This window comes from Accipiter gentilis, chromosome 4 (genome assembly GCF_929443795.1).
Source record: "Accipiter gentilis chromosome 4, bAccGen1.1, whole genome shotgun sequence".
In the NCBI taxonomy this organism is placed as follows: Eukaryota; Metazoa; Chordata; class Aves; order Accipitriformes; family Accipitridae; genus Astur; species Astur gentilis.
Window position 1 is genome coordinate 42332501 of NC_064883.1, and position 26224 is coordinate 42358724.

The following is a 26224-nucleotide window of genomic DNA, read 5'->3' on the forward strand; positions in this document are numbered from 1 at the left end:
TGACCTGAGAAGCACTGTTTCAGATCCATCGTTTGAGAAGATGATAGTGAGATTTATTTTCTAGACGCTTCGGATGGTTTCAACTACTACACCTGCACTGAAGTTTCTCTAGTCAATGTCTGAAGTCATACACTCCAGTTTTCAAATATTCAAGTGAGTCATTCAGCAAAAAAAATACAAAATAACTCTACGAAATACTGTCAAATATACAAAATAGGAGGGGAAAAAAGTTAGCACCAACATGTAGTTAGGTGATACTACTAATGTACATAACATGAGAAGCTATTTCTGAGCTGAATGGGTTGAAGTTAAATATTTTTATTCAAATATTTATTTGAAATATTTATTTTATTAATATTTACCCAGCCCCCTGAGCTGGAAGACAGGGAGCAGAAAGAAGCCCCCATAATCCAAGGGGAAATGGTTACAACCTGCTACACCACTTTGACACACACAAGTCCGTGGGGCCAGATGGGATCCACCCAAGGGTACCAAGGGAGCTGGCAGAAGTGCTCACCTAGCCACCCTCTTTCCATGATTTATCAGCAGTCCTGGCTAACTGGGAAGGTCCCAGTTGACTGGAAGTTAGCAGATGTGACACTCATCTGCAAGAAGGGCTAGAAGGAGGATCCAGGGAACTACAGGCCTGTCAGTCTGACCTTGGTGCCAGGGAAGGTTACGGAGCAGACCATCTTGAGACCATCACATGGGACATACAGGACAACCAAGTGATCAGGCCCAGTCAGCATGGGTTTATGAACGGCAGGTCCTGCTTGACTAACCTGATCTCCTTCTATGACAAGATGACCCACATAATAGGATGAGGGAAAGGCTGTGGATGTTGTCTACCTAGACTTTAGTAAAGCTTTTGTCACCATTTCCTGCAGCATTCTCCTGGAGAAACTGGCTGCTCAAGACTTGGATGGGTATACTCTTCACTGGGTAAAAAACTGGCTGGATGGCCAGGCCCAAAGAGTTGCAGTGAATGGATTTAAATCCAGCTGACAGCCAGTCACAAGTGGTGTTTCCCCAGGGCTTTATCAATAGTCTGCACAAGGGGATTCAGCACACCCTCAGTAAGTCTGCCAATGACACAAAGCTGGGCAGAAGTCTTGATCTGCTCGAAGGTAGGAAGGCTCTACAGAAGGATCTGGACAGGCTGAATCAATGGGCCGAGGCCAACTGTATGAGATTCAACAAGGCTCAATGCCAGGTCCTGCACTTGGGTCACAACAACCCCATGCAGCGCTACAGGCTTGGGGAAGAGTGGCTGGAAAGCTGCCTAGAAGAAAAGAACCTGGGGGTATTGGTCGACAGGGAGCTGAACATGACCAGCAGTGTGCCCAGGTGGCCAAGACGACCAACAGCATCCTGGCTTGTATCAGATACAGTGTGGCCAGAAGGACTAGGGAAGTGGTTGTTCCCCTGTACTCGGGACTGGTGAGGCTGCACCTCAAGTACTGTGTTCAGTTTTGGGCCCCTCACTACAGGAAAGACATTGAAGTGCTGGAGCGTATACAGAGAAGGGCAACAAAGCTGGGGAAGAGTCTAGAGCACAAGTCTTATGAATAGTGGCTGAGGGAACTGGGGTTTTTTTAGCCTGGAGAAAAGGAGGCTGAGGGGACACCTTATCGCTCCTTACAACTACCTGAAAGGAGGTTGTAACAAGGTGGGGGTCGGTCTCTTCTCCTAAGTAACAAGCGATAGGAAAGAGAAGATGGCCTCAAGTTGCGCCAAGGGAGGTTTGGATGGAATATTAGGAAAAATTTCTTCACAGAAAAGATTGTCAAGCATTAGAACAGGCTGCCCAGGGAAGTGGTAGAGTCACCATCCCTGGAGGTATTTAGAAGACGTGTAGATGTGGCGCTTAGGGATGTGGTTTAGTGGTGGACTTGGCAGTACTAGGTTAACAGTTGGACTTGATGATCTTAAAGGTCTTTTCCAACAATTCTATGACATGCCTTAATTCACAAGTGGGAAGCTTAGGAGGTAAACAAGGGAAAGGGTATTACAGGAAGACAGCATTTTACATTGTCTTTTAGGGTAAAGAAATTCGATCACTCACCTCCACTAAGTAACTTCATCACCAGCCAAAGCTCATCTTTCACCACGAACGATGTGTAGTAAGATACAATGTTGGGGTGATGGCACTGACTCATGGCTTGAATTTCTTTCTGTAGAGACAAATAAAGCATTAGCAGTTGGACCGAGTTATTACTATTCCTTGGGCACAGAAGTTATCTTCCTCAAGACGCAGCGTTCAAAGAAGGTACAAAGAAAAATTATACCTAGAACCTGTAAGTAGAAAATCCAGAAATACTCTTAACACTCAGCCTGCATTGTACTAGGGCCCAAAGGTATTTTAGGGTACTCTTCCCATCTGTCTAGAAGAAAGAAAAAGTTCACCAAAAACCCCTTGGCAAGGGCAACAAAGTGGTCATAACCAAAACACCTGCATGGAGCTACAGCAGAATATTCCCGAAAATTCACACCAGTTTGTTACCCAAGAAGTTCGTGATGACTCCTTTCAGTGAGACATTACACAACAGATGCTTAATCTGTTGAAGTCTATCATTTCGATGAGAAAGGGAAATATTTGCCTCTGGGGAAAAAAAAGGCCTCTTGTTCCTAATGTTTCTTCCCAGCAGGAAAGCAGATGGCTTAGCTCAATCAGGTTGAAGGCACAAAGGACAGCTATATCTTTTGTCATACTGGAAAAGAGAAATCAGTTCAAGATTAGAAAGTTGTTAGCTACTACAGATGGCATACAATATGAAATATGCTCAGATGTTAAATTGAGTTTTGACTGTGCTTATTCTTAGATTTCGTTATGGGTTAAGGGTTGAGGTTTTCCAAGTTATGGGCAGAACAACACCACGGAAAGCATTGACTGATTTTTCATTATGCAAGCACAAATCACCCGTTTGGACAGAAAGCCTCGCAGTTCCTATACTGTCCATAGACAAAAGCCATCTATTAAGCCAAGCCTGGCACCCTGCACTACACCCAGCTGGGTCTTTGTGCTTCATCCAAGCCCCCTAACCTGTCAAGTTGTACCCTCCAGCATCACCCATGCCAGACACTCATCCCCTGATATCCTGAACTTCTGCTCTCAGCTAAGGCATTCCTTCACTGAACACGTGGATGCCACTTTTCACAGTTAGCCCCCTTCCCATGACACAGACTCAGCCGAGCACCGTAATCCCAAACACACAGGGAAGGAGGAGAGCAAGGGCCCTTCACACCCTGATCCTTTCCTCTCTCTAAGCACAAGACCTCCCTGGTACCAAAGTATGACAGAAAGCTCTGAGAAGGATTCACCCATGTCTAGGACACCCCACAGATGCAGCATATACTTCTCATGCTCATATGCAAAGCTCTGCTTGTGACTCAGTATAGCGTAAAGGCACATTGCTTCCCCCTTGGCAAGGGTTTAGCTGGGAATCACAGCTACAAAGAAACATGCTAATGTTGAATTATCCACTTCAATACTGCTTTTCAGGGAGTAGGTACATTTGAGGAATCAAACACAATTAGTTCCTCTTTCTGCTTTCCCCAGAAGCACCAACTTTCCAGGAAACTTCAATAAGCAGATTAAAGAAGAGCCCTTCTAAACAGGAACGGATATTTGAAGAGTAGGGAGTAGGCTATTCACCTCAGTGTAGCATACTCGCTGACTAAAAACCACTCCGTGAAAATAAATACAGTCTGAAACAATATCCTTTGTGTGCTGACAGCTCCAGCTCCCTTCCTTGCAAGCACTCACTTGTATCAAGCTATTTTTCTAAAAGGAAATAAATCAGCACCTTTGGAGTTTTCTAACGCCTTCTAGTTAGGGGTTTTCTTGCACTGTGAAGAAACCTCGACAGACAAAGCTGGCAACAAAAATGTTCTTTTTACTTCCCTGCTTCAAAATTCTAACAGGGGATAGATGAGAAGTGGGGCCATGGATAACACAGGTCAAACTCAGTGATTAGTTTGTGCCCTGTCATACTCCTTGCACAAAACCCAGCTGGTTGGGAAGCTCTGGGCTGCTGTCTGTAAACAAAAGTGCCACACTTTTGATTCACACAACCTTTCAAAACTCATTAGGCTCAGAGTTTTGAACTCATGCGCTTACCCTAGGATCATTTCGGACTTGCTCAGAGCACAGCACTGGACTGAGTCCCTAGTTAAGGGATCCATAAGCCTGACATAATCTTGGTCCCTGAGCCTGAAATAAGCATTCAGCCTAAAGGTTTAAATTAATCTTAAAGATTTTTTTTTTTCCCTTTTAAACATGCAAGCAAATCCAGGTGCCTAACTTTTCTCTCTGACAATTAAAAAAAAAAACAACCACCAAACCACACATGCACAAGTGGCACCAGAGTGGAAGAAAGCAAGCAGGACACCGACGGGTTAATCATCCCATCAGCCAGACCTGCCCCAAACCCACCACTCAGAAATTATCTAGAAGAGCTGTTTTTATCTTTTCTTGGCTAGACTACTCACAATATTTTGAACCAGCTCCCCCAGAGATCAAGAAAGTAGTACAAGAAATATACACAAACATTGCATATTTTTTATATATTAGCGTATCCCACCGGAATTCAGGAGTCAGTGAGACAAAGTCTGGACCAAGTTTAGTTAAGAGCCTAGACCTGGATCAGGTCTTTGCCATTCAAGCAGCTCTGTACTACAGCATTTTGCAGGCATTCTGTGATGCTTAGTTAGTATTTTATTGTTTTCCAAGAACTTCCCCTCTCATTCATTACTGTAGTCGCTCCCCCAGCTGGGAAGCACAGTTTAAAAAAAAAAAGCTCAAGTCCATCATATGCTTTAGTGCACAAAGAGGGAACATAAATAATCACAAACTTGATCTATGCAATTAAACACCTCCATCAGGTAGTGGATGTGTAACACAGGAAGATTAAACCATTTCTCACACAGTGTAGCAGAGCTCTGAATAATTAATTGCATCACAATTCCAGTGCTTTTACATTATTACCAGTAAGAAAGAGCAGCAGTCAGGCAGACTTTCCCCTCTCACCCACAGACCCCCACCCCATTTTCAATAGTTTTCTAGGCTAATCTTCCACCAGGCTACATCAAAGCTTCATTCCTCTTCACCCCCATAGAGGGTACCAACATCCTGGAAGCTCAACACATACAATTGTTTTAACTGATCGTGGCAAATCACAGTGGGCTTTGTGGTTAAAATGCTTCCTCACATAACTGAAACCAAGCCAATTCTGTCATACATACAGCAGTCTGTGCTACAGCAGTACAAATACAAGGTCTGAAGAGCTACAGTTAAGGCAGGAATCCCAGTCAAGGATCACCAGGGAGCTCTGCTAAAAAGCACACTTACAGAAAAAGGGAGCAGGAGGGGATAAAATGCAGCAACAGCCCTTCTGTGTGTAGTAAGCACAGCTTTAATACTATTTCCAAAGTTTTTCAGAGAGTTGGCTGCTCTTCAAACGTGACAAAGTCATAGCAGGCAAAGATTTCCTCTCCCTGCCTCCTCCCTAACAAGACTGCTATCCCCAAATTACACAAAGAAGAAATAACCAAGTTACAACTGTGCTCCCCTCATTTTGACTAGCATCAAGACCACACTGGAAGACTCCTAATAAAAATCTCAACAATTTCTACACCTCTGTAATAATGTCAGGCTAATCATCAGAATTTATTTGGGCTGCTATATACAGATTTTAAGCTGGAAATGTTGCTTTATTCCTGCTCTGCCCACAGTCATGGGTTACTTGATAAAGAGCCCTCAAACTATCCACAGATCCAGTAGATGGTAGACAGCTCTTCCATCCAGTTGCTTACACACCGACACCCCTCACACTAGATGGCCTCAGTTATGAGCCTTACTGCCAGTTGCCCATTTCAGGATCCATAAATTACACTGCCTTCTGCTCAGCTATGGAGAAAGAATTACTGATAAAAACATGTCTAGACACAGGCAATGGTTTGGAGATGGTTACATGCTCACCCTGGGCTAGATATTAAAAATATCTGCACTGTCAAATACCAAAGCAAATAGACTGGGATTAGCCATAAAGGCCTCCATGTCTTCCATTAAGGGTTCTGATGAATGCTTTCAGTACTTTTGCAGGCAATAAAAGAAGCATTTCAAGGCTTCTGAAACACTAATAAAACTGCTGTGAAGTATAATTTAGAATCATAAGAAACCTATTAGTCTCCTGTAAGTCAGACACACTTCTGGAGATCTGCTATTTTGGAAGTGCATTTATTTGCCCGCTGACATACAACTGAAGTTGAGTTAAAAGACGCAGACATACAAAGCAGGCAAGGCTGTGTTTAAGCAACTAGCTGAACTTTCTTACTGGTATTTTCTGTTCACATCATCACCTTCTACTCTTCATGTTTATCTGCCCCTGAGGCATGTTTCAAAGACACTTGCTCTCAAATACAAGGATGAAAATCATGCGTTATTTAGTTTTCTTCCTACATGTTGACGTGAACTCAAGAGATACAACACAGCAGCAGTCTGCTTTTATGTGGCTACCTGCAAGTTCAGAGGAAACCAGAAAGCTGTCAACTTGGCTACCCTATTCGAAGACAATCATGACCGTAAGAGAACTGGGGAGGGAAAGCATGCCTGGAGGAAAATAAAAGCAGGTCAGATGTCATCTCCCCCTCGAATACACCAATGCTCCAACTATGGCTGGCAAAGAACTTAACTCATAGCTGAAATCTCAAGGTATAAGGCATTAAAACTCTTCTTCGTCCTTTTAAAGTAGGATTTAGAGCTTTGTTCCTACAGGCTGCCATAACTTCAGATTTTGCTCCAAGTGAAATTCTAATGGTTTAACTAAAAGGCTGTAAAACTGAGAATATTAATTCATTAGCCTTTCTAAACATCAGCAGAAAAAGCACCCATGTTCCCCTACTACAATCAACTTGAGAGGCATTTTTTGAAGGACATGGGGAAAAGCACAGAGCTCAAAATCAGACATTCTGATCCAAATTCCATGTCTAGATTATCCAGTTCAACTCCTTACCTCAAAATGTGGCTACAGGAGATAGACTGCCAGAATTAAAAAGGCATTAGATAAGCCCACCCAGAGCAACAGTGGAAAAGACACAATTCTGAAAGGGATATAAAGTTTTCATCCGTAAGTTAATCTTCAGTGATGGAAAGAAACCACCCTCGTGGCAAGTCACTCAGCAGTTGCCCATTTCAATGGCTATTCTTCAGCATCATTCAGTGGTCATCCCCTCTTTCACAGTCTGCAGTATTAGTGACAAGGTACTGAAGGAAGCAGATGTTTAAAACTGCTATGGTGTAGCAATGCGTAGGTGCCCATTTTTTATTGCTTTTAGCCACAAAGTGGCCGGGCAAGTGACTGACTCATCTCAGATATAAGCGAAGCCAGCTTTACCCGCTTAGCCAACTAACATATCACTGGCCCTTATGGTTGTTCAGATCAATACCCAGTGTTTACAGTTTGACAATGCTTCAGATTTGTGATTAGTACACACAGTCAGTTGCAAACTCTGTAAAAATTATTTACATGCACCATCTCATAACTCATCCACTCCAAGTGATGAAAGACATTCTATGTTCAGGATTTCACCCACCTTTACCTTAATGTTCATACTGAACTTTACCCTCTAAAAAAAAAAACCCCACCTTCAACCAGCACAGTAATTAAGATTTCTTTTGTTGCTGCTTTGAGAAACAGTACAACCAAGCCATACACAGCTTAGGTTTAAGTCTTCTGTAAAGCTGCAATCCCATCATGCAAGAAAACACTTTACATGGCATATCAAATAACCATGCAGAAGCCACACATTATACATTGGACTCTCTGGCATTGACACTTCCGGACTTTTTCCACTGGAGCAAGTGTGAAGGTCCTTAGGACTGGAAATGGATTTATAATGGCAGTTCCCATAAAATGACAGGCATGGATGAAATATCTGTACTACTTCTACAGCCTGCTGCTTTGTTCCCAACAACCTTATAGTCTGCTTAATCCACTTGTAGGAACTACTCTGACAGATCAAAGCCAGTTTGATATCCTGTCCAAGTCTTCAAAAGAAGGTGTAAAACCCTATAACAAGCAGTTACACAATTATCTGCCCAGAGGGAAGACTTCTGACTAAGCTAGGGCAGTTAACAGTTGGCTTATGCTTTAAACTAGGGAAGTTCATAATCCTTTTTTTAAATCCTATCTAATTTAACCTTCTCAGCTATAGGTTGATTTATTTAATCTCATGCAATGTTTGATCTCCATATTATTGGCAGCAAGCTCCCCAGGTTAATTCCATGAAATTCAAAACAATGTTTCTTTTTATTGCAGTTAAACTTGTTCCCTCGGCTTCCTTAACTGCTCTCTGACCACAGCAGTAGAAGAACAGTACCTTCACTTCACTCCTCATGCGTAGACCTGTCAGGTCCAGTCCTATCAGTCTCTGGACTAGGAAGAGTTTGGAGGATCTTCCTAGGAGTAGCAACACCACAGCTCCCATGCTCCTTCCTGAACTCATCTCCTGTTGAATCACCCTAGGAACTAAACAGGCAGCAGTTCCCCCCCCAGCTGGGAAAGCCCAATGTGAAATACCCCACAGCTTATGTTCCCATCTCTGACATTCAACATTCCTCCTAACTGCTAAGCTGACAACCCACATCATCTGCTACTCAAAGCATGGAGGAAAAAAAACCCATCTGATGAAAGAAAGCTAACTCAGCTTTAATTGCATGAAAATGAAGCAGAGTTTGCTGGACAGAAGGGAGATTCAAAGCCTTTTAGACCAATAGATCTTTAAAACAAGAAAACACTTGAAAAAAGCTTGAAGCATGGTTATTTTGACACAAATGTTACACCACTGTGTTTCAAGGATCAGCAACAGCAGCAACACAACCAGCATCCCACAAAGAAAAAGAGAGGTAAGAGCAAAACACAGCGGTGAACAGTATCCAGCTGTGAAACACACCACATGAGCAGACTGTTTTCAAACACACACCAAATGCTGCATAAGTTTAACTACTGTGTTGCAATACAAGTAAGAAGTGCAACTTCAGTAACAAATCAAACAGTCCAAGACCAATTGTACACAACACTGTATCTGACCACCTCTCCTTACACTCCACTCCCAGTCAGACCAGTGAATAAGAATCATTATAAGCTATGTTGTACTTCCCTTCCAGCTTCCCCACATGCAGTCTAGGAACGATCTAGGAGCATTCAAAAAAATGTTCAGGGAAAAATATAAAAATCAAGCACTGAAATAAATTTCTGACTAACATCACCGAATTTAGCAGCTGGGCTAGAAAGAGCCACGCCTCTGCACTGCATTACTCCTGCCTATGTTCTTCACAGCAATTAGCACTTCTGCTGAAGAGCTGAATGCCCTTGGACTTGGTTTGTTCACGAAGCAACAAAATCCTATGTTTCTGTACCCTGTAGCAGCAATAAATTAATCCATTGCATTAACCTAGAATGTCATGCAGTGTTTGCAAAGCATGCAGGTTATCCCTCACCACCCACACGGCTCAAGTGTATGTTGAGATACAAGGATCAAGATCAATATACCACTTAATCATCCTAAGCATGGCACCTCCACAAGCTAGGAGGTGGTCCCAGATTCCCTGGCCTCTGGGCACCTGTGAGAGACTGAAAGAGTTAATGTCTCAAACATTGTGGTGGGGCAAGTTCTGCTTAAAGACAAACCCTGAACAGCAAGGAACCAAGGTGAAAAGCCCATCAGCTCAGACATCAGCAACAGGAGGGGGAGGGTGTGCTGGAGGGTGCGTAGCTCCCTGTTCTGATAAGCTGTTCTGATACAAAGATCAAACAACGGCAGTGTCTGCAGGGAAGGAGAAGTTACTTCACAAAGGACCCTCAAACCCAAAGGCTCACAAACTGCTCATTAGAGTTCGGGTGCCCACCCTAAGGAGGGGCAAGGATGATAAAAGGACACAAACTGAAGCCCTGGGCATGCAAGCCCACTGGGACTGGACCCCTTGGCTGACCGAACCAACGCTGGACCCAGGAGCAGTGAAGTCTTTCTCTCTTCCTTTTTCTCTTTCTTCTTCTCCCTTTCCTTTTCCATAATCCCCACACCTCAGCTGTTTCACGATATAAACCGTTGACCAAGTGTGAGACTAAGAGTGGATCCAACCGCCCCTAGACCCTTCTCCGAGGAGGAGTCTGGAAAGCAAGGGGGTCTGCTCTGAACCTTGTGACTCAACAGGAGGGATCTCCTTATTCCCTGAATTGATGTATATGGTTACATGGTTTACAAAAGTAGTCTTATGCCAATTCCTGTTGTGAGAAACCCTGCCACCTACTACCACGCCTCCCCAGTTCAGTTTGCTTTTGTCATGAATAAAATCTTATAACTGATCGTTTGGTGTCGTTTCACCTTAATTTAGCCCAAGGGAATTCCAAATTAAACACGACTCCCTGGTCTGTCCAGTCTGGGTCGTGATAGCACCTGCTCCTATAGAAGCTCAAAGGAAGCTCAAGGCCACTCAATCATTCAGCTCGTGGTAGAGTCACTTACTCCACATTTCCAAACCCCACTCCAAACTAACCTTCCTCCTCCTCTTCATCCCAAGAAATACAAGCACCAGCCATTAAGTGGCATGGACACTTAGAGTCATAGAAGAAACAAGTCATCCTTACTGATGGCAGAACTGTTTGCTGATCTCCCCACCCTCTCCCAAGCAACATCACACTGTTTTACCCTCTTTACTAGGCAGATTCTGGGAATAAACAAGTTTGCTTCAACAGAGAAGTCTATGGGTCTGAAGCACTGTATAAAAAAAAATAAAAAAAGAATTCAAGCACAATTTTCCCTTTTCTATCCCATTGCCTGATGACTGGACAGTGCTGCAACACAAGAGCATTGATGTACTGCCTGGGGTCAGACAAAGTTTACCATAAGCTGACTATTGTGCTCAGATACCTTGAGCGCAATAGAAGCATAATGGATCTAATAAAAGCCCAAGTTCATGCTTTTAACTGCATTGGGGAAGAGGAGAAAGCAAGGAGGGGGCATAACATACCCCAGCATGAACTCATCGTATTTCTCTTTGCACTTGCTTCTTAAAACCACTGTATCTGCAGGGACTTAGATTTATGTTTTTTGGAAGACAAAAAACCCTGATCCTGCAATAACAAGTTGTTGCTCAAAAAAGGTAATTAAACTGAATGGGGAAGCTGCCATGAAGGGAGACCTCAAGCTTTTCAGTCTTGTAAATATTTACTTTGGGGAAGAAGTAAATATGGAGACAAGATATAAAGTAGGGAAGGTAAGAGCAGAGAGCAGGGAAATCTGCAGTTTCCATCCTTTCGGCTCTCTCACTGGGAAACAATGTCCAATAAACAGACAAATTCAGAACAAACCCAGGAATAACACTTTTTCACCCAACACATCTAGCTTGGCAACCACTGCCCCAGGAATCTGCTACAGCTCAGAACCATCTTTCCCCCCGCCTCCTCCACCTCTCCATGATTTTAAGTTCAAGAATATCTAGTTCCATACACAAGCCTGCAGAAGGATCCACACTAGATCTGGTCACAAAACTGGAAGCTTAAGAGAGCTGACAACAGCAATCCATTGCAGTCCTACCCATAACAAGAAAAATCATTGTCAGGAATGGGTCAGCCAGAGATTTAAAATACACAATTAGAAGTACTTATCTAAAATTACATGCCAAGTCTCCACAGCGTATCTTTCTGAACCTAACCCTTTTAGCTGAAATTGGCAGTTACTCAAAGACTAACAATCTCATTTACTACATCACAACAATACAGTTCGGAATACAACCGAGGCAGAGCAGTACAGACAAATCACATAAAAGACTTGAAAAGAATACCAAGGGTTGATATCAGGACAAAAAGACCAACTGTGAAGAGGGAAGAGATCTCAAACTCCTACACTAGCATGAGCCATAAGAGGATTTGAACGCAGGTCATCCTAGGAGTCCTACACACAACCCTTCACAGGCACACTAAAATGTGGCAGCTTGGATAGAGCCTTTCCTCTTTACAAGAGCAGATTTGCAGATACCTCTAATGAAAAAGTAGCATTGGTCACTAGATGGATACTGGAACTTCAAGTGACTTGCTGAGGATCGCACAAGCATAGAGCTAGCCAGGACTCCCGAATTCTGTCTCTGTTCTACTTTTTAATTGCAATCACCAAAACAAGTGCCTGAGGTAACACTACAGAAGCTGTCAAGATGCAAGTGGAAAGACAGGCAGGTAGGATTTAAAAAAAAATCCTAGAGAGGTGCTTTAAAAGGAAAGGTGGTACAAGGCCTCATCTCACTGCCTTTCCTCAACCCCTGCCAGAAAGAGATTAGTAATAAGAGCTAATTCATTCAGTTTTTCTCTTTACAGGTGAAGGGAAAAAAAATAATGTAAAGAACTGTAGGAAAGGTAAAGAAACCATTCCCTTGAATTTCAAAGATTCTGGAAGCATGTAGCTCTGGATCCCCCTCAAACTGCAGAGCTCTTGTGCAAGTGTGAAGCTCAGCTCTACACACATTAACTCTGTTCAAAACAAAGGGATTATACAAAGTGCTTAGCTCTAAACAAATAGCCTGAATTTCCCCAACAGTTGACCTTCTTAACATTTTAAGTACTGTGTCCCACAACCAGGACAACTGAAGCGCCTCTAGTGAAATCAGTCAAGACTCCTCACGCTCACCCCACCTCAAGAAATCACAGAAACATAAAATGGTTTGGGTTGGAAGGGACCTTAAAGATCATCTAGTCCCAACCTCCCCTGCCACGGGCAGGTACACCTTCCACTTGACCAGGTTGCTCAAAGCCCCATCCAACTGGGCCTTGAAAGAAAGGTTGTTTAAGGCACTTAGCAAACACAGAGATTATGCTAACTGAAATACAACTCCCCAGACAATTTTGATTGCATACCAGGAGTTCATCCATGCTCGTCTGACACTTCTCAAGATTGATCCGTTTAATTGCCACCTTCTCCTTCTTTGGAGTGCAGAAGGCTGCCTGCACCACTGCAGTTGCTCCACTCCCTGTGGGTGAAAAAGACAGACAGTTAGCATCATCTTACAGGACTTCAACAGAAAGGAAGGGAGGGCAGACAACAAAATTACAAGTGCCAGTTAGTAAAGACAGCAGAGCCAGGTGAAAATCCAGTGAAGGCAACCCCAAACACACTCTCCACTCCAGGTCTGTGCAACTCAGCATGTCAGCTCAGCTGCAACACTGAAGTGGTGGGCTAACCAAATGAAAACAAGTGGATCTTTATGATCCCTGCAAGGGATCATTACAACTCTGCAGACAAAAAAAACCTCCAGATTCCAACTTACTTATAACAGAGGAGTGATTCTTCTTGTATGCTTTTAAAAGAAAGGCCACTGAGGTCACACAGACTTTTAACCTGATGTGTTCACCCAAAGTGTCGAAACAAGCCACAGTCTTTGCTACCAACACTAATGAGATTTTTCAAATATTTTTATGTACTAATTGCTGTTCTCGTCTCTCCTCATTTTATGCAAAGACACGAGGTAGCCTTCATTCAAGCCTGCTCAGCTCCAGTTCTCACATAGTGGCACACTGCCTCAGTGTCTGGGTTGAAAACCACAGCCTGAGAACGTTCAAATTCCAATAGGGCAAAAATATCACATTTTAATGTACAGTTGTTCAAACTGCTAGAAGTAGGGATAAGAGTTCTGGATTTAAAGTGCTCAGAAATATCATATCCTTTGATATCAAAAGTGGTTTGCAACAGTGAGACTTAAAATCTAGTTAATGTTAAGCCTGTATTTGTTGGCCTCCAGAAATAGTTGCAACATTCACATCTCATCAATAGGACACCTTGTTGCTTCACCTTCTACCTTCATCTTGGTTCCCCGCATTTACACACTTCGCTAGAAAGGAATAAATTCAAATTAATAAAAAAGGGGGCAGGATAGGTGGAAAACAGCTCAAGAACTTCCTATTGCCAATAGCTAAAAAAAACCACTATTAAAAATAAACCACAGCTATTTTGTTCATTATCTCGGGCATAACTCTTGAGCCTGATGAGGGAGAGGAGAACAGCTATTCTGCATTTTGGAGTAACACTCCTATTTTACCAGATTCTCCTATTCTTAACACTATAAAAACTACTTCCAGATTCTGTAATAGAGGTCAAGCACATTTTTGCAAAATATTTTTTTGTAGTACATCCAGATAAACTGGGGGCAAAAAGCTTTCAATTTCATCTTCAGACAAAGGCTACTGAAACTCCCTACAACCACCATCAATAGTCTTCTTGCAGCAAGTTGCGCCAAGTAACAGTTGGACTCAAATAAAGTGCCAGGTGGGGGAAAGAGCTTGAAATCCAGCCCTGAAAGATACAGGAAAAATCTCCATCCAGAGTCACGTTGAAGTAAATTACAAAGCCCTGAACTGTGGGACTCTGCTCCTCTAACCTTCAACCAGTACCTGCTACAGTGGAGCTACAGGAATTTCACTTCACTTTATATGGTATTGCAAGTGTACCCCGGACAATAGCATCAGCTTGCCAGTTGATTCCCTGCACTTAAAGAGTTTACATTTTAATGGCAGAAGTCAGCTATGTGCAGAGCACAAAACAGCAAGGTTGCAAAAGCTGTAATATTTCATGAAGTAAATGGGTTTTTAAGAATGTCAAGAGTGAGGCCATTTATTACTTGCACGTATATTAATTTTCAGAGACTATTCATAGCACAGGGCAAAACAAAGCTACCAGGAGAAGCCTGGGTGGAAGAAAAGGATAGCAATAGGGGCACAAATATTTACAAGGGACTTTGAAAACAAAGTTTGAGTGCCATAAGCACAGTCTCGAGCAAAGGATGAGATGATGGAATAGTCTAGGCAGGCATTTAACAAAAAGCACTCGGAAAAAGCAAGGGGAGGAGGTTTTGACAGCCAAGTTCAGCTAGACTGCCAGAAGCAGGGCTGAAATACACAACATTAAGCATGGGACAAACATCCCAAAAACAAGCCTCCACATACACTCCCTGTGATCACTTTGCCCAGCAGGTAGCAGGTGCAGGACTCCAACACAAAAGCAGCAGCCCCAGCACAGAGATATTCCCGCCCACTGGGAATCCTGGGTTGCGCTGACCTGCTCCTCTCCACCCAGTACCTGCTTCTCTCAATTTTTCTGCCTTTTTTTTTTTTTTTTTGGGGGGGGGAAGTGAAAACACACAAAGTGACTCAAGATAAAGGCAGCAGAGCATACAGAAGTGGTGACAAAAGGCAGATGTGAGTTTGCATTTCCTAGCACTGCTGGTCTCCCGCTACAGCATCAGCCTTTTGGAAGTCAGAACAAAAACAAAAAAAAACACAAAAAAACCAAACACTTGTGCCTGTATCATTCCTTTGGAAAGAGTTAGAACCTGGAATAAATGTTGCTGCTGACACATTCAAAGCACCACTATTATGATTTCCTTCTTCAGATGTCTTGATGCACAGTTATGGAAGGAGACTGAAAAAACCAAGCCGGATGCTGTAAGAATATATGCCTGTGCACCTCAGAGGACTGTTTTGTCCTTTTCACACTTCAGTTAGTTTTGTGGTGCATATTTTCATCTCCAAAGCTACCTGCATGATCTTTATCAACATAAGAGCATCTGTGCTCAAAGACTGGATATCTCAGACATTCAGTAGTTTCAGCATGTATCTGGTTCCCCCCACAACATGACACACCAGGATTTCTGTGCAAGTTAAACCCAGTTGGTGTAAGCATGACTGTCAGAGATGGTTCTTACAGTCCAGACATGATACAATACCACTACTGTAGAACAAATGTTTCACAAGATGACAGTGAAGTCCAGAGTTTTATACAAGTGACTACACAAAGAATGGCTTTATGGGTTGTTTTTTTTTTTTTTTTAAGATGTTACTGCCAGAAACAATAGATGTAGACTAATTAAAAGCAGGACAATGCATGCTACAGCTCCTTCCCAGTTCTTAAGCCTGCCCGATCGATGCTTGCTAGGACTTCAGGGCAAAAACTGCTTCTCACTAAGTGTTTGGACAATGCCCCAGCCTACAGGGACCTGATGTGTTATCAGTGTATGGCATTATTTGAACAGTAATGAAATCCCAGGCTAAATCCTTCTGGGCGCATGGCAGGGAATCATCCAAACTCGAGACTCCTCCCGTTTAATTCCCTGCTGCTCCTACTTTTCTGGCAGCTCTCTTCAGTTCGATCACCACCTGCTCTCCCCACTCCCCCCTCTCCCACTAATTCGTCATTTCTTTCAGCTCCTCTGTAGCACTTAATTATAGAGAAACAATGAAATCTCAAAAGCGTATCAAGCAAGGATTAAGCCAAGCTGCAGCACGATGTGCCACAAGCAAGCTGCTCTTTGGTAGCAGCAGCAGTGTGCCGTGCTTCTGGGACCAAACAAAGACGGGTTTCCATGCTTCTTTGAAGAGTACAGAAAACATAGCAACACGGCCACTTCAGGCTTTGCAGCCATACAATTGGTTTATGGAATTCCAAGGTGGCAAGAGAAGGAAAATGATAGAAGCTGCAGCAAGGATGCTTAACGCATTGCTAAGTGAAAACACACATAGATAGAGGTGATGACACCAATGGAGAGAAAAAGAAAAAGCCTAGCAAGGAACTTTTTTAAAGTTTAGGAGCAGGTAAAAAATACATGGGGAAAGGTGGGGAGAGAAGTGATTTGCCTAGCTGCTATCAAGCACGTTCAATGAGCAGAAAAACACAAGGGTAGCTTGTGCTATGGTAGCACAACTTAAACCAACTCTCCCAGCAGACACAGATCTGCTGCGATCAGAGCCAACTGCAGTCCCACACACTGCTCAGCTGCAACACTGTGGGCATCACCTGGTTAATGTTCCTGTGCTCAGTTCATGCTTGCTCCCCACCTCAAGATGCTTTGATCAAGGTCAGTGCTGCGGCTTTTCCCTCCACCTTCCTCAAGATCAGCTTTTGGAGAAAATTCACTCCCTAGTTAATCTCTTCCAGCATAACAGCTTAGCAAAACAATGAAAACTGGGCACAGCCAAATGCTTGCTGCTTTATTCCTGAAAAGCAGATCATTTTGTTGAGGGCTGGGGGGGAGGAAAGAGACCCCCAAGTGGGTATTAGGATCTGTCTAATACCCCCTGCTTTCCCTCTGTAGGCTCTCAGATACAGTTCCAACCCTTAGGATAGCAGCTGCAAAATTCCTGCATAAGAGGGTCACGACCTGCTTTAGGAAACACTGCCTAAGGAGGAAAACATACCCTTTCTAACCCTTGCTTCTTTCATGTTTCTACGATTAAATGGTTCTTTCTGAAATAAAACCAACCTCTGAAAGGATGAAAACAACCCAAACCAAAAACTCCCCAAGCACTCAGTTACTGAAGCCTTATTTTCCACGTTAACTCCTCTGGTCCCCTGGATCCATGCTCCCTGTACATTCAGCACCCAGAGCTTCAGCCTGAACTTCTCCTTAAGTTCAGATGAACTCCCCACAGAAGTCCACTGCCAGCCTTCAAGGGAGACTGGATGCCACCTCATCTGCAGTCACTTGCTGTCACATAACTTATATGAAGCTTCCTTTAAACAAACAAAAAAACCACAAAACAAAACAAAGAAACAAAAACCTCTAAGATCTCTGTTAAAGTTAATGGAACCAATGATTTCAAGGCTACTTGGAGGAGCGGAAACACACAGGACTGACCTGAAGACACAGCATATTCATACACACTTTGTTTCCAAAGATAACTGAATCTTTGCAGCCACATAAGGACATTGCAGCTTTCCCAGTAACACTGGGATGAATTGCACTGATGCCTCCTCCCAGGCAAATGCAATTGAAGCCAGAGGTCCTTTTGGCAGAGATAACTGCTTAAGCAATGGGAACAGTCATGCCAAATGGTCACAAGACAAACATCACATCCTGGCTCTAGAACAGTATTCCCCCACTAAATTGCCATTGCAATTTAAAGTAGTGACCTAGAAACAGTGCTCACAAAACAGTGTTGCCCAAGCTTTAAATCCATCCCACTACTGGAAAGTGAGTTTCAGGTACCCTGGGAGATGTGAAAATTTCCCCTCAAGGTAACTCAGTTGCTCACAAAGCTGTTTCAATCAACAGAGGACATCTTCCACAACAGTCTTGGAGCATCAGCCTTTATCTTAATGTGGTATCAAATGCCCCCTGTTAGAGAAAATACGCTCTTCCAGGGTCAAGTGAATGTTACAAGCAATTTAGGTCAGAAGGAACCTCTGGAGGCCTCTAGTCCACTCTACTGCTGAAAGCAGGGCCAAATCCTAAGTTAGATCAGGTTCCTCAGCATAAAATTCAGTCTAATTTTGAATACCTTTAACAATAGATATTTCTACAATCTTTTTGGCTGGTCCTGTGTTTGACCACCCACATGGAAAGCTTTTTTCCATTGCACTATCTAATCAGATTTCCCAACATCACTCACAACTATGGCCTTTCACCATGCACCTCTGTAGAGTCCAGCTTCATCTCTTCTGTAACTTCCCACTAGATAGCTGAGGACAGCAACAACATCCCCCCTTTAGCTCACTCTTCTAAGGCTGAAGAAACCCAGCTCTCCCAGCCTGCCCCCATAAGTCATATTCTCAAGTCTCCTTTAGCATTAGGCCATGCTCAGCTGAACACCTCTGCACAACCCTGCCCTCTTCTTTCACCGTTCTCCAGCACACACACAGGCTCTCTATTTTTAAGCAAGATCTGGAATCCATCCTCCACTATCTGGAGCGCAGTGCCAGAAAGCCGCTCGTGACGCAGGCTCTGTTTATAATTGTGCCCCCGGGTTTTCCTCTTATGAACAATGCACACAAAACACTTCCCTGCAAGGCTGCTCTGGACCAAGCAATGGCTCTCAGGCTCCAGGTATCCAGTTTCAGGTAAAAAAAAGATAAAAATTCAGAACCATGTCCTGTGGGCTCTGGCGTGATCTCTCAAAGGGTTTGTCTTGCACCCTGCTGGCTACACCAACCAAAGAAATCACCCTGTTGTGATCAGCCGCAGAAGCAGCAAGAGAAGTAGACACATTTGCTTTACTCCACATCTTTTTATCGGATTACACGTCTATAACAACGAGCAGTTGTGGAATCAGCCGCAGAAGCAGCAAGAGAAGTAGACACATTTGCTTCACTCCACATCTTTTTATCGGATTACACGTCTATAACAACGAGCAGTTGTGGAATCACACACACACGCTAAGGTCTCTTGGTCAAGGATGCGATATTCACGGTCCTCACTCCAGATCACACAAACAGGACACCCAAAGCCCAGGAGACCTTTAACGCTTTAAAACACAGACTCAGTATTCACGCCTGCCACTGCAGGCACAGGGACAGTAACCTCCATCTCTGGATGCTTCAACTCTTTGACAGCCTCATGCCAAAGAGCTGCGGGAGCCCTGCTCTGTGGTTACTTGTTCCAAGGACAATACAGCAATAAAACAAGAAGCTACAAAACTAGGAATAGAATTTTTTAAGTGCTCTTACAGAGCACAGGGCAGATACACATCTAATTAAACCAGACATTAAACACCAGATTGCAAACTCAGACTGATCTTGCATTGTGTGGTCCATTTGCTACGAAGGCAAAGTTATGCCTCTATCTTCTCCACCTCATTTGAGGTTTCTGGTGAGAAGGGAGCCCTCTCGCAAAGAATGAGCCTCTTCTAAAAACAAGCTAGCAAAAAAGCCTACTCTTAAATTTGTAGCCAGCTCAGTACAGGATGGAAATACCGGTTTCCCCAAGCAGGACCTGGTAAGAAGAATCCACTGGATGTCAAAAGTCTTCTGATGCAAGCCCCAGGATTCAGGAAGAATAAAGTAATGCAATGTTGATGGTCCTTAAATACAGTCATAGTTCTTCAAGCCATCTCCCCACTACTTGTCAATTTCCTACTACAAAATGGAAGATGCAATCCACACTGACAATTACAAATACCAGCAATAAAACCAAAGGGAATTTGTAATGGGACTCAGACATACTCCTAGAACTGCCACAGAGGGGATGAAAAAAATCTGCTAACCCATAGTGAAGGGAAAGCTTTCACAGGAAAGTGTCATCTACCCAGCCCAGTATTGCAGGAAGAGCATTGCAAATATTAACGATGCTAGAAGTGAAGTTACAGCCCTGAATCAGCAGAAGACCACTCTGGCGCTTCTAGCACTCCTCAGAGCGAACCCAAACAGCAAGCCGACTCTGAATGCTGCTGTTCGAAAGACTGCACCCAACAGCGAAACCAGTAAGGGAGAATTCCGTCGGTTTTGTTCTGTGCCTGCTTAGAAAGCCTGTGGGAAACTAAAGCAGCAGCAGCACAATCCATGGCCAAGATGACAAAAAAGCTACAAAATCACAAGAGTGAGCAGAGCTCCCCCCACCCCAGTAACATGGGGAGTACAGACATGCACCTACCTCCAGGAAGCTCCAAGAGCTGTACCAACACAGCCACGCTCACTCCCAGACACCTTTCCACCACTCATTCCTGATACGGAGTTATTCCAGTATAGCCACAGCTCAAGCAGTTTGCAATTCTGTGCAAGTTGTGAGGCCATTTATTTCAAATGGTCCGCACACACACGGGATTTATATTGTTAAGACTCAATTACATGTTTTCCCCAAAGCCTTAGAATCTTTACTCAATCATTTCATGTTAGTACCTGCAGTGTCCAACACACAATATTCCAGCATTAATCCAGTATGTTCAAAGAATTTCAGAAAATAAGAAGCAGATTTCTGAAACTCAACTATTGAATTAGAAATACAGCCAAAATATTTGAACTGCACATAAAACTTGCTGACAGTGAATTATTCACCATCTTGATGAGAGCTCTCACTGTTGACAATACCACTGAAAACCATGCAGCACGTTCAGAGGCCAGAGGTTTCTGTCCACGTAAGACAATGTCTTTCTCAGGACTCCTAATGCTTCATGTACAGCGGAAAGCGATGGTAAGCCAGTAAAGATCACACAGTGCTACCAGCACTTGTATAGACATGCCTCCCCTCCAGTGGTCCATCAATACTGAAACACTCGATGCTGCAGACTTATTGCCCAGGTCTTTAATACAGTTCTCAAACTCAAAAAGAGGAATACAAACCCATATCCTCTCACTTGTAAGAAGTCCAATATCAATTTTCAGAGCCATCAGCAACTGATAGGCAATAGCCATGGCTGGGTACATCTCCCCATGGCCCCGTCAAACTCTACATTATAAATAAATTACTCTTATTTCTAAGCTGTAGAGAGATCTAGCTACTGTAAACTGCACGACTCAATGCCAAGATTTCTGAGGAAAGGAAGGGGAACCTTATGGAAATTTTCACCCCACCCCATGCAGCATTGTTCTCTCAAAACTCTTTCGATATCTCTTAGGCTCTGAACACAGAAAAACGTCATCTGTTTTCCCATGTTCGGCAAACATTCAGGTTGGGAATCTTTACAGACTAAGCACCAAAGTGACAGGTTTTGAGAGAAAACGGTCAGCCTGGCAACATAACACAGGCCAGGACTGGAAGAGAGTGAGGAATAGGATTGGCCATGCAAAGCACATCAGCAAGATATCTGACGAAAGTGTCACCGGGTCACTTTGCTGTTTGATTTCGCCGATGAACTGCTTCACCTACAGCCACCGGTTTATGGTGCATGCAGCTGAGCCAGGCTTTCAGCTACCTCCCTACCACCAAGCAGCACTGAATACAGCAAAGAGCTGCAGCTGCCCAGCCATCAGATTCTATGCTAGAACAAGAGATGCAAGGAAAAAAAAAAAGAGGAGAAAAAGCCACTGGTCACAGATGGTATTAGTGAAGAGAAGGATTAACAGGGACAAGTACCAGCCCATCCAATATTCTCCCCAACCTTTCCACTGCAAACACCAAAGCATGGAAGAGAGGGTGCTAGGCGGTGCTGCTGCTGACTGTACACCTAGCCTCCTGCAGCCCCTAGGATATCCCAAATTAGTTCAAACTAGCATACACCCCCATCATACCTTTAAGCAGGTATGATTTAACCTGAAGCCCACCTCAAGAAAAGGACAGACACACTACTGACACACTGGCAGTCTGCAGGGAAGTGATCAGAACCTCACCAGAAAATACAAACACCCTCCAGTTGCACACGGTGCACTGGTGATTTGGGGAACACCTGTGAGACCATTTTCCCCACGGCAGTAACTACAGTAAGCTCCAAGGGCCAGTTACACAAGTCCTGCGTGACCTGCCACATTTACTTAAGATGCTATTAGCATGCCTAAATTAGATTTTCAGTTTGAAACCAATTATATTTATTTGATTTCGTGCCAACATCTCTGGCTAATTTAAAGGGCACTGCAGCTATGCAGTGTTAATTCTACACGATGGAAAGCAGGCCTCAAACATCTAATTTCCAAACACAGCAATATTACTGGAGAAGGTTTATCCTTCCCTTTTAATCACTGTCAGTTGTCTTTATGGTATATGCAGCAACGTAAATATCATGTTGGCTGTCATCAGGTATTATCAAGGTTCAAAACACAGCCCTGGTACAGTAGCCAAGCCAGCATTCTCCTTTCTTCCCTCCCAACCTTTATCTCTGAACTCTGTCTCAAATGTAATTGTCAACTGTAGAGGATATTTTATTTGGCCGGGATTCCACTAAACAGAACAATCTGTCTGCATACAGTGCAGATGTTTGATAGTACAGAGGTTATTTTAGGTAAATAAGCTTTTAAGTATCTGATATGTCCTCTCTTCAAGGCTATTATCCTTTCTTTTCAGGGAATAGCTTGATCTAATAAGTCTTTTCTGCATCTATTAGTGTGTTCAGCACACAAGATTAGCCCACTGGTTAAAAATTACATTCTTTAACCAGATGAGTAATGAGAACCATCCTGAGCCTTAGGAACTAGACAAATAACTATGCTCAGGCTGCTAGTCCATCAGCCACTCAGCTGTTCAAATAGAGATTTGCATCGGTGAGTTGTTCAACAGGAAAAGAGTTCATGCTCAAGACACTTTTTCCCCGTGAAGTACAGTCTGCTGGAAGTCAATACGAAGGTATTTCTTAGCTGTTAATATCAAATTATTTATTAGACAGCACTTGGCATCCTCAATGACAATTTTTACTTTAGTGAAGGGATGGAACTTAACAGCCTTAGCTTTCAACTTGCTTGGCGCCCTACCTCACAAGGTAAGGGACAGAAAGAGGTTCACAAAGAAGAGGCCTAGGAGGTGAAGTCCTTACCAGCAAGGACATATAACACTCAATTTCCACTTGCAGGTCTTAAGGAATCACAAATCAGAGACATGTTTAAGGTTAGGAGACAGCACAAACGCCAAGCTGCAGCTCTCCCGTGCCTTCGCTGGGAAGCGTCCTTGCAGATACAGAGTGAATGTAAAGCAAGCAGCGTAAGAAAAACACAAGCTATAGACACATGCTGTAAGAGAGAAGGCATTGTTACTTCCGACTGTCGTAGGGAATCCATTAAGCAGCTGTTTCATACAGCGATGACAGGGTCACACAGAGGTTTGAGTGTTTAACAGAACGTGTGCCTGTAATTCCCCCATGCACCATTTCAAACACAAGTATTCATTAATTTGGTGTAGGGATTATACAATTTGGCATCAGCTATAGCAGGGAACTGGACTCCACGGCCCTGGGAGTCTTTTCTGGCTCCGCATCTCAGCAAGTTAAGTGACAGTAGCTTTCCATTTTTGTTCTGAAAATTGACATAACGAAATCTATCCCTGGGGATTTTGCAGGAAAGGTGTTTACCCCATGACAAGAAGCACTGTTTTTAATTTATGAGTTTTTAAGCCATCAAGATAACCTAATATTGTGTTGCCTGCCTGAAGCTAGAGATGGCCTGAAATGCCTGACTGCTATTTCAGCTGCCCCACTTACCTTAACAGGTATCAGTTCTGAGCACGGCCACCTAATTTTCTTAATAAAAAATATTCTGTAAATGCTTCCATCCCACAGCCATCAGCTTGCTCTCTCACTTTCCAAATGCCATCATTTTCCACTACACTCTGCACTGTTTTCAAAGCTTTCTTTTCAGAAGAGCTGGAACAAACCCTGGAACCCAAGAAAATGGACTTACAATCTCCTGAAGACCAGAAATGAGCAAGAGCCTAACTTCAGCCAAATCAAAAATGAAAATGCACATCCTGTCCAACAGTAATTATGGAGCTTTCATCCAATGTTTAGGATGAAATTGTTGAATTGCCACAATATACAATAATGACACACCCTGACCACAAGCATGTCAATACAGTTCCATGTTCACAACTAGTTTTTTAGAACATTTTCCTACTTGACAACACTCTCCCCTCTACAGAACTGCAAAATTTGTCAATTAACTCTGCTCTAAGATGAAAGGCAACCTAAATTCTTCCACCCAATAAGCTAGCAGAGGATACCACAGGACAAGCCACATGCTCTGTCAGATCTCACCAGAAGCGAGGTGGGGTACTCAAGGTCAAAATTTCACTCTGCAGTTTTAAGTTAATTAACAATTCTGTGGATGGATGAAAAAGAAACAGAACATCCTCCCACACAGCTTTATTAATAGCAAGGTGCTAGCAGTAAAGAGAGTAAAGTTTATGCTTAAATTACCATCCATGATTATAAAGCGGTAAAATTTTGGCAAAACCCAAGGAGAATTTACTACAGTAAGAGACAATCACTGAAGTATTTCAACTCACACTATTCTTCTTTAACAGCTGTTCATACCTTTTCTCTCCAGGATGAATTTACATAGGCTCATTTCCTGTCTGAAGGAAATATCCATTTGGGAGAATGCTATAAAGTCAGTTTAGCATGAAACAGTGAAATGAAACAAAAGAAGAAATTTTTCTCTCCCCTGCCCCCAACTCAGTAGCTCTCAAGACAAAACGGGTGGAGCAGAAAATTGAAATTTGGCTAGAAATTAAAACTTCATTCAGAAGAGCTTTTCCATATTCCCTCAAAAATGCATTTTAATTCAATTGAGTTACAAGAGTTTGAAAGTGTTGTTTCACAAGCATGTAGTACAAGCTGTATAAAACTTTAATGGATGGGAGGTAGAAGGAAGATTCGGCTAATTTGGCGATTTGGTGAGAAAGTGAATCAGTGCTCTGAATTTACTCTGTACTTCTTTCACGGATGGCATCTATGAAGCCTTTAAGACTTGAAGACAGCTGTCCCCTGCAGAATTCTCAGCATGCAGAACCAAAGAGGTCTAAGAAATCCTTGCAAGACATGTTACAACTCTAGTTTGGTGGAGGTTGCTACATAACCAATTATTTATTTTTTTTTCCAGGGTGGAATTTCTCTTAAGTGCAAGAAAAATCTGTGTTAAGCAAAAATTCTATGTGCAGTGACGCACATCAGGAAAAAACAAACTTTAAGAACCTTGAGGAGTGGTGAAAGAAAGGACTTGGAAAAAAAAAAAGTTGCTGGATGTTGTAGCTATTGAGTAGGGGTGAAAAGAAATACTAGATTTTTTCCTTTTTGCACTTGGATCACCACAAATCCCTACCTGCTTGTACTATGTGATGGGACCACATAATATGGTTAAAAACAAGGAATATGCCGGCTGTGATGATTAATATGAGAACCCCACGCATGAGTGGTCTTTCAAAGCAAACTATGCACCCAGATAACCTAAGGGACCAAATTAAGGTTGACAGAATCCCACACTAAGGTCAGTCTCTTCGTTTGTATTCATGCACAAGAGGAACATGAGAAATACTGAAGCTGTATCATGGACCTAGTCAGGTACCTGTATCCCTGTTGTCATTTAGCTGTATTTACACCATTTGTTACAGTGATCTTGTCTTACTCAAGTCAGACAAGTTTGATTTTGTTCTTAGATGGCTCCCCTCATTAGCATATGCATTATTTTGTACATCAGAGATACCACATCTCTCCTCTCATAGACCAGGAGAGACGACCTTCTGGTAAAGAGCCTGGACTGCCTGTCAGGCAGGGACCTAACCCTGCCTCCAAGTTTCCCATATGATTGCCAGAAAGATAGACAGAGTTTAATGTTTTTTTATAAATGTCAAGGCTAACTCCCTTAGGTGAAGTCACAGGAAACTGGAGCAACTTTGAGAGCCAAGTTCTTCATATCTGCATCTCTGTTGTTTGATTCTAAAGGGAGTGCAGGGTAATAGGCTAAACTCATCTATAAAGTCCCAGGATCCTGATATTTCAAAGATTTTGCAATGCCAAATTCCACTACTCCAACAGCTATTCTTCCACACCCACAAAGC

The 26224-nt window shown here is 43.0% G+C and overlaps 1 protein-coding gene across 2 annotated transcripts in view; it reads right to left on the reverse strand.

Annotated features, from left to right (window-relative positions):
- Positions 1-26224, reverse strand: part of OXSR1 (oxidative stress responsive kinase 1) — a 94568-nt gene that overhangs the window by 62059 nt on the left and 6285 nt on the right. For both annotated transcript variants that reach the window (XM_049799139.1, XM_049799138.1), the window contains exons 2-3: positions 12906-13018; positions 2066-2174 (exon numbers count right to left, since the gene is read on the reverse strand). In XM_049799139.1, the coding sequence (XP_049655096.1) occupies positions 2066-2174; positions 12906-13018 (222 nt within the window). The remainder of the gene's footprint in view (positions 1-2065; positions 2175-12905; positions 13019-26224) is intronic.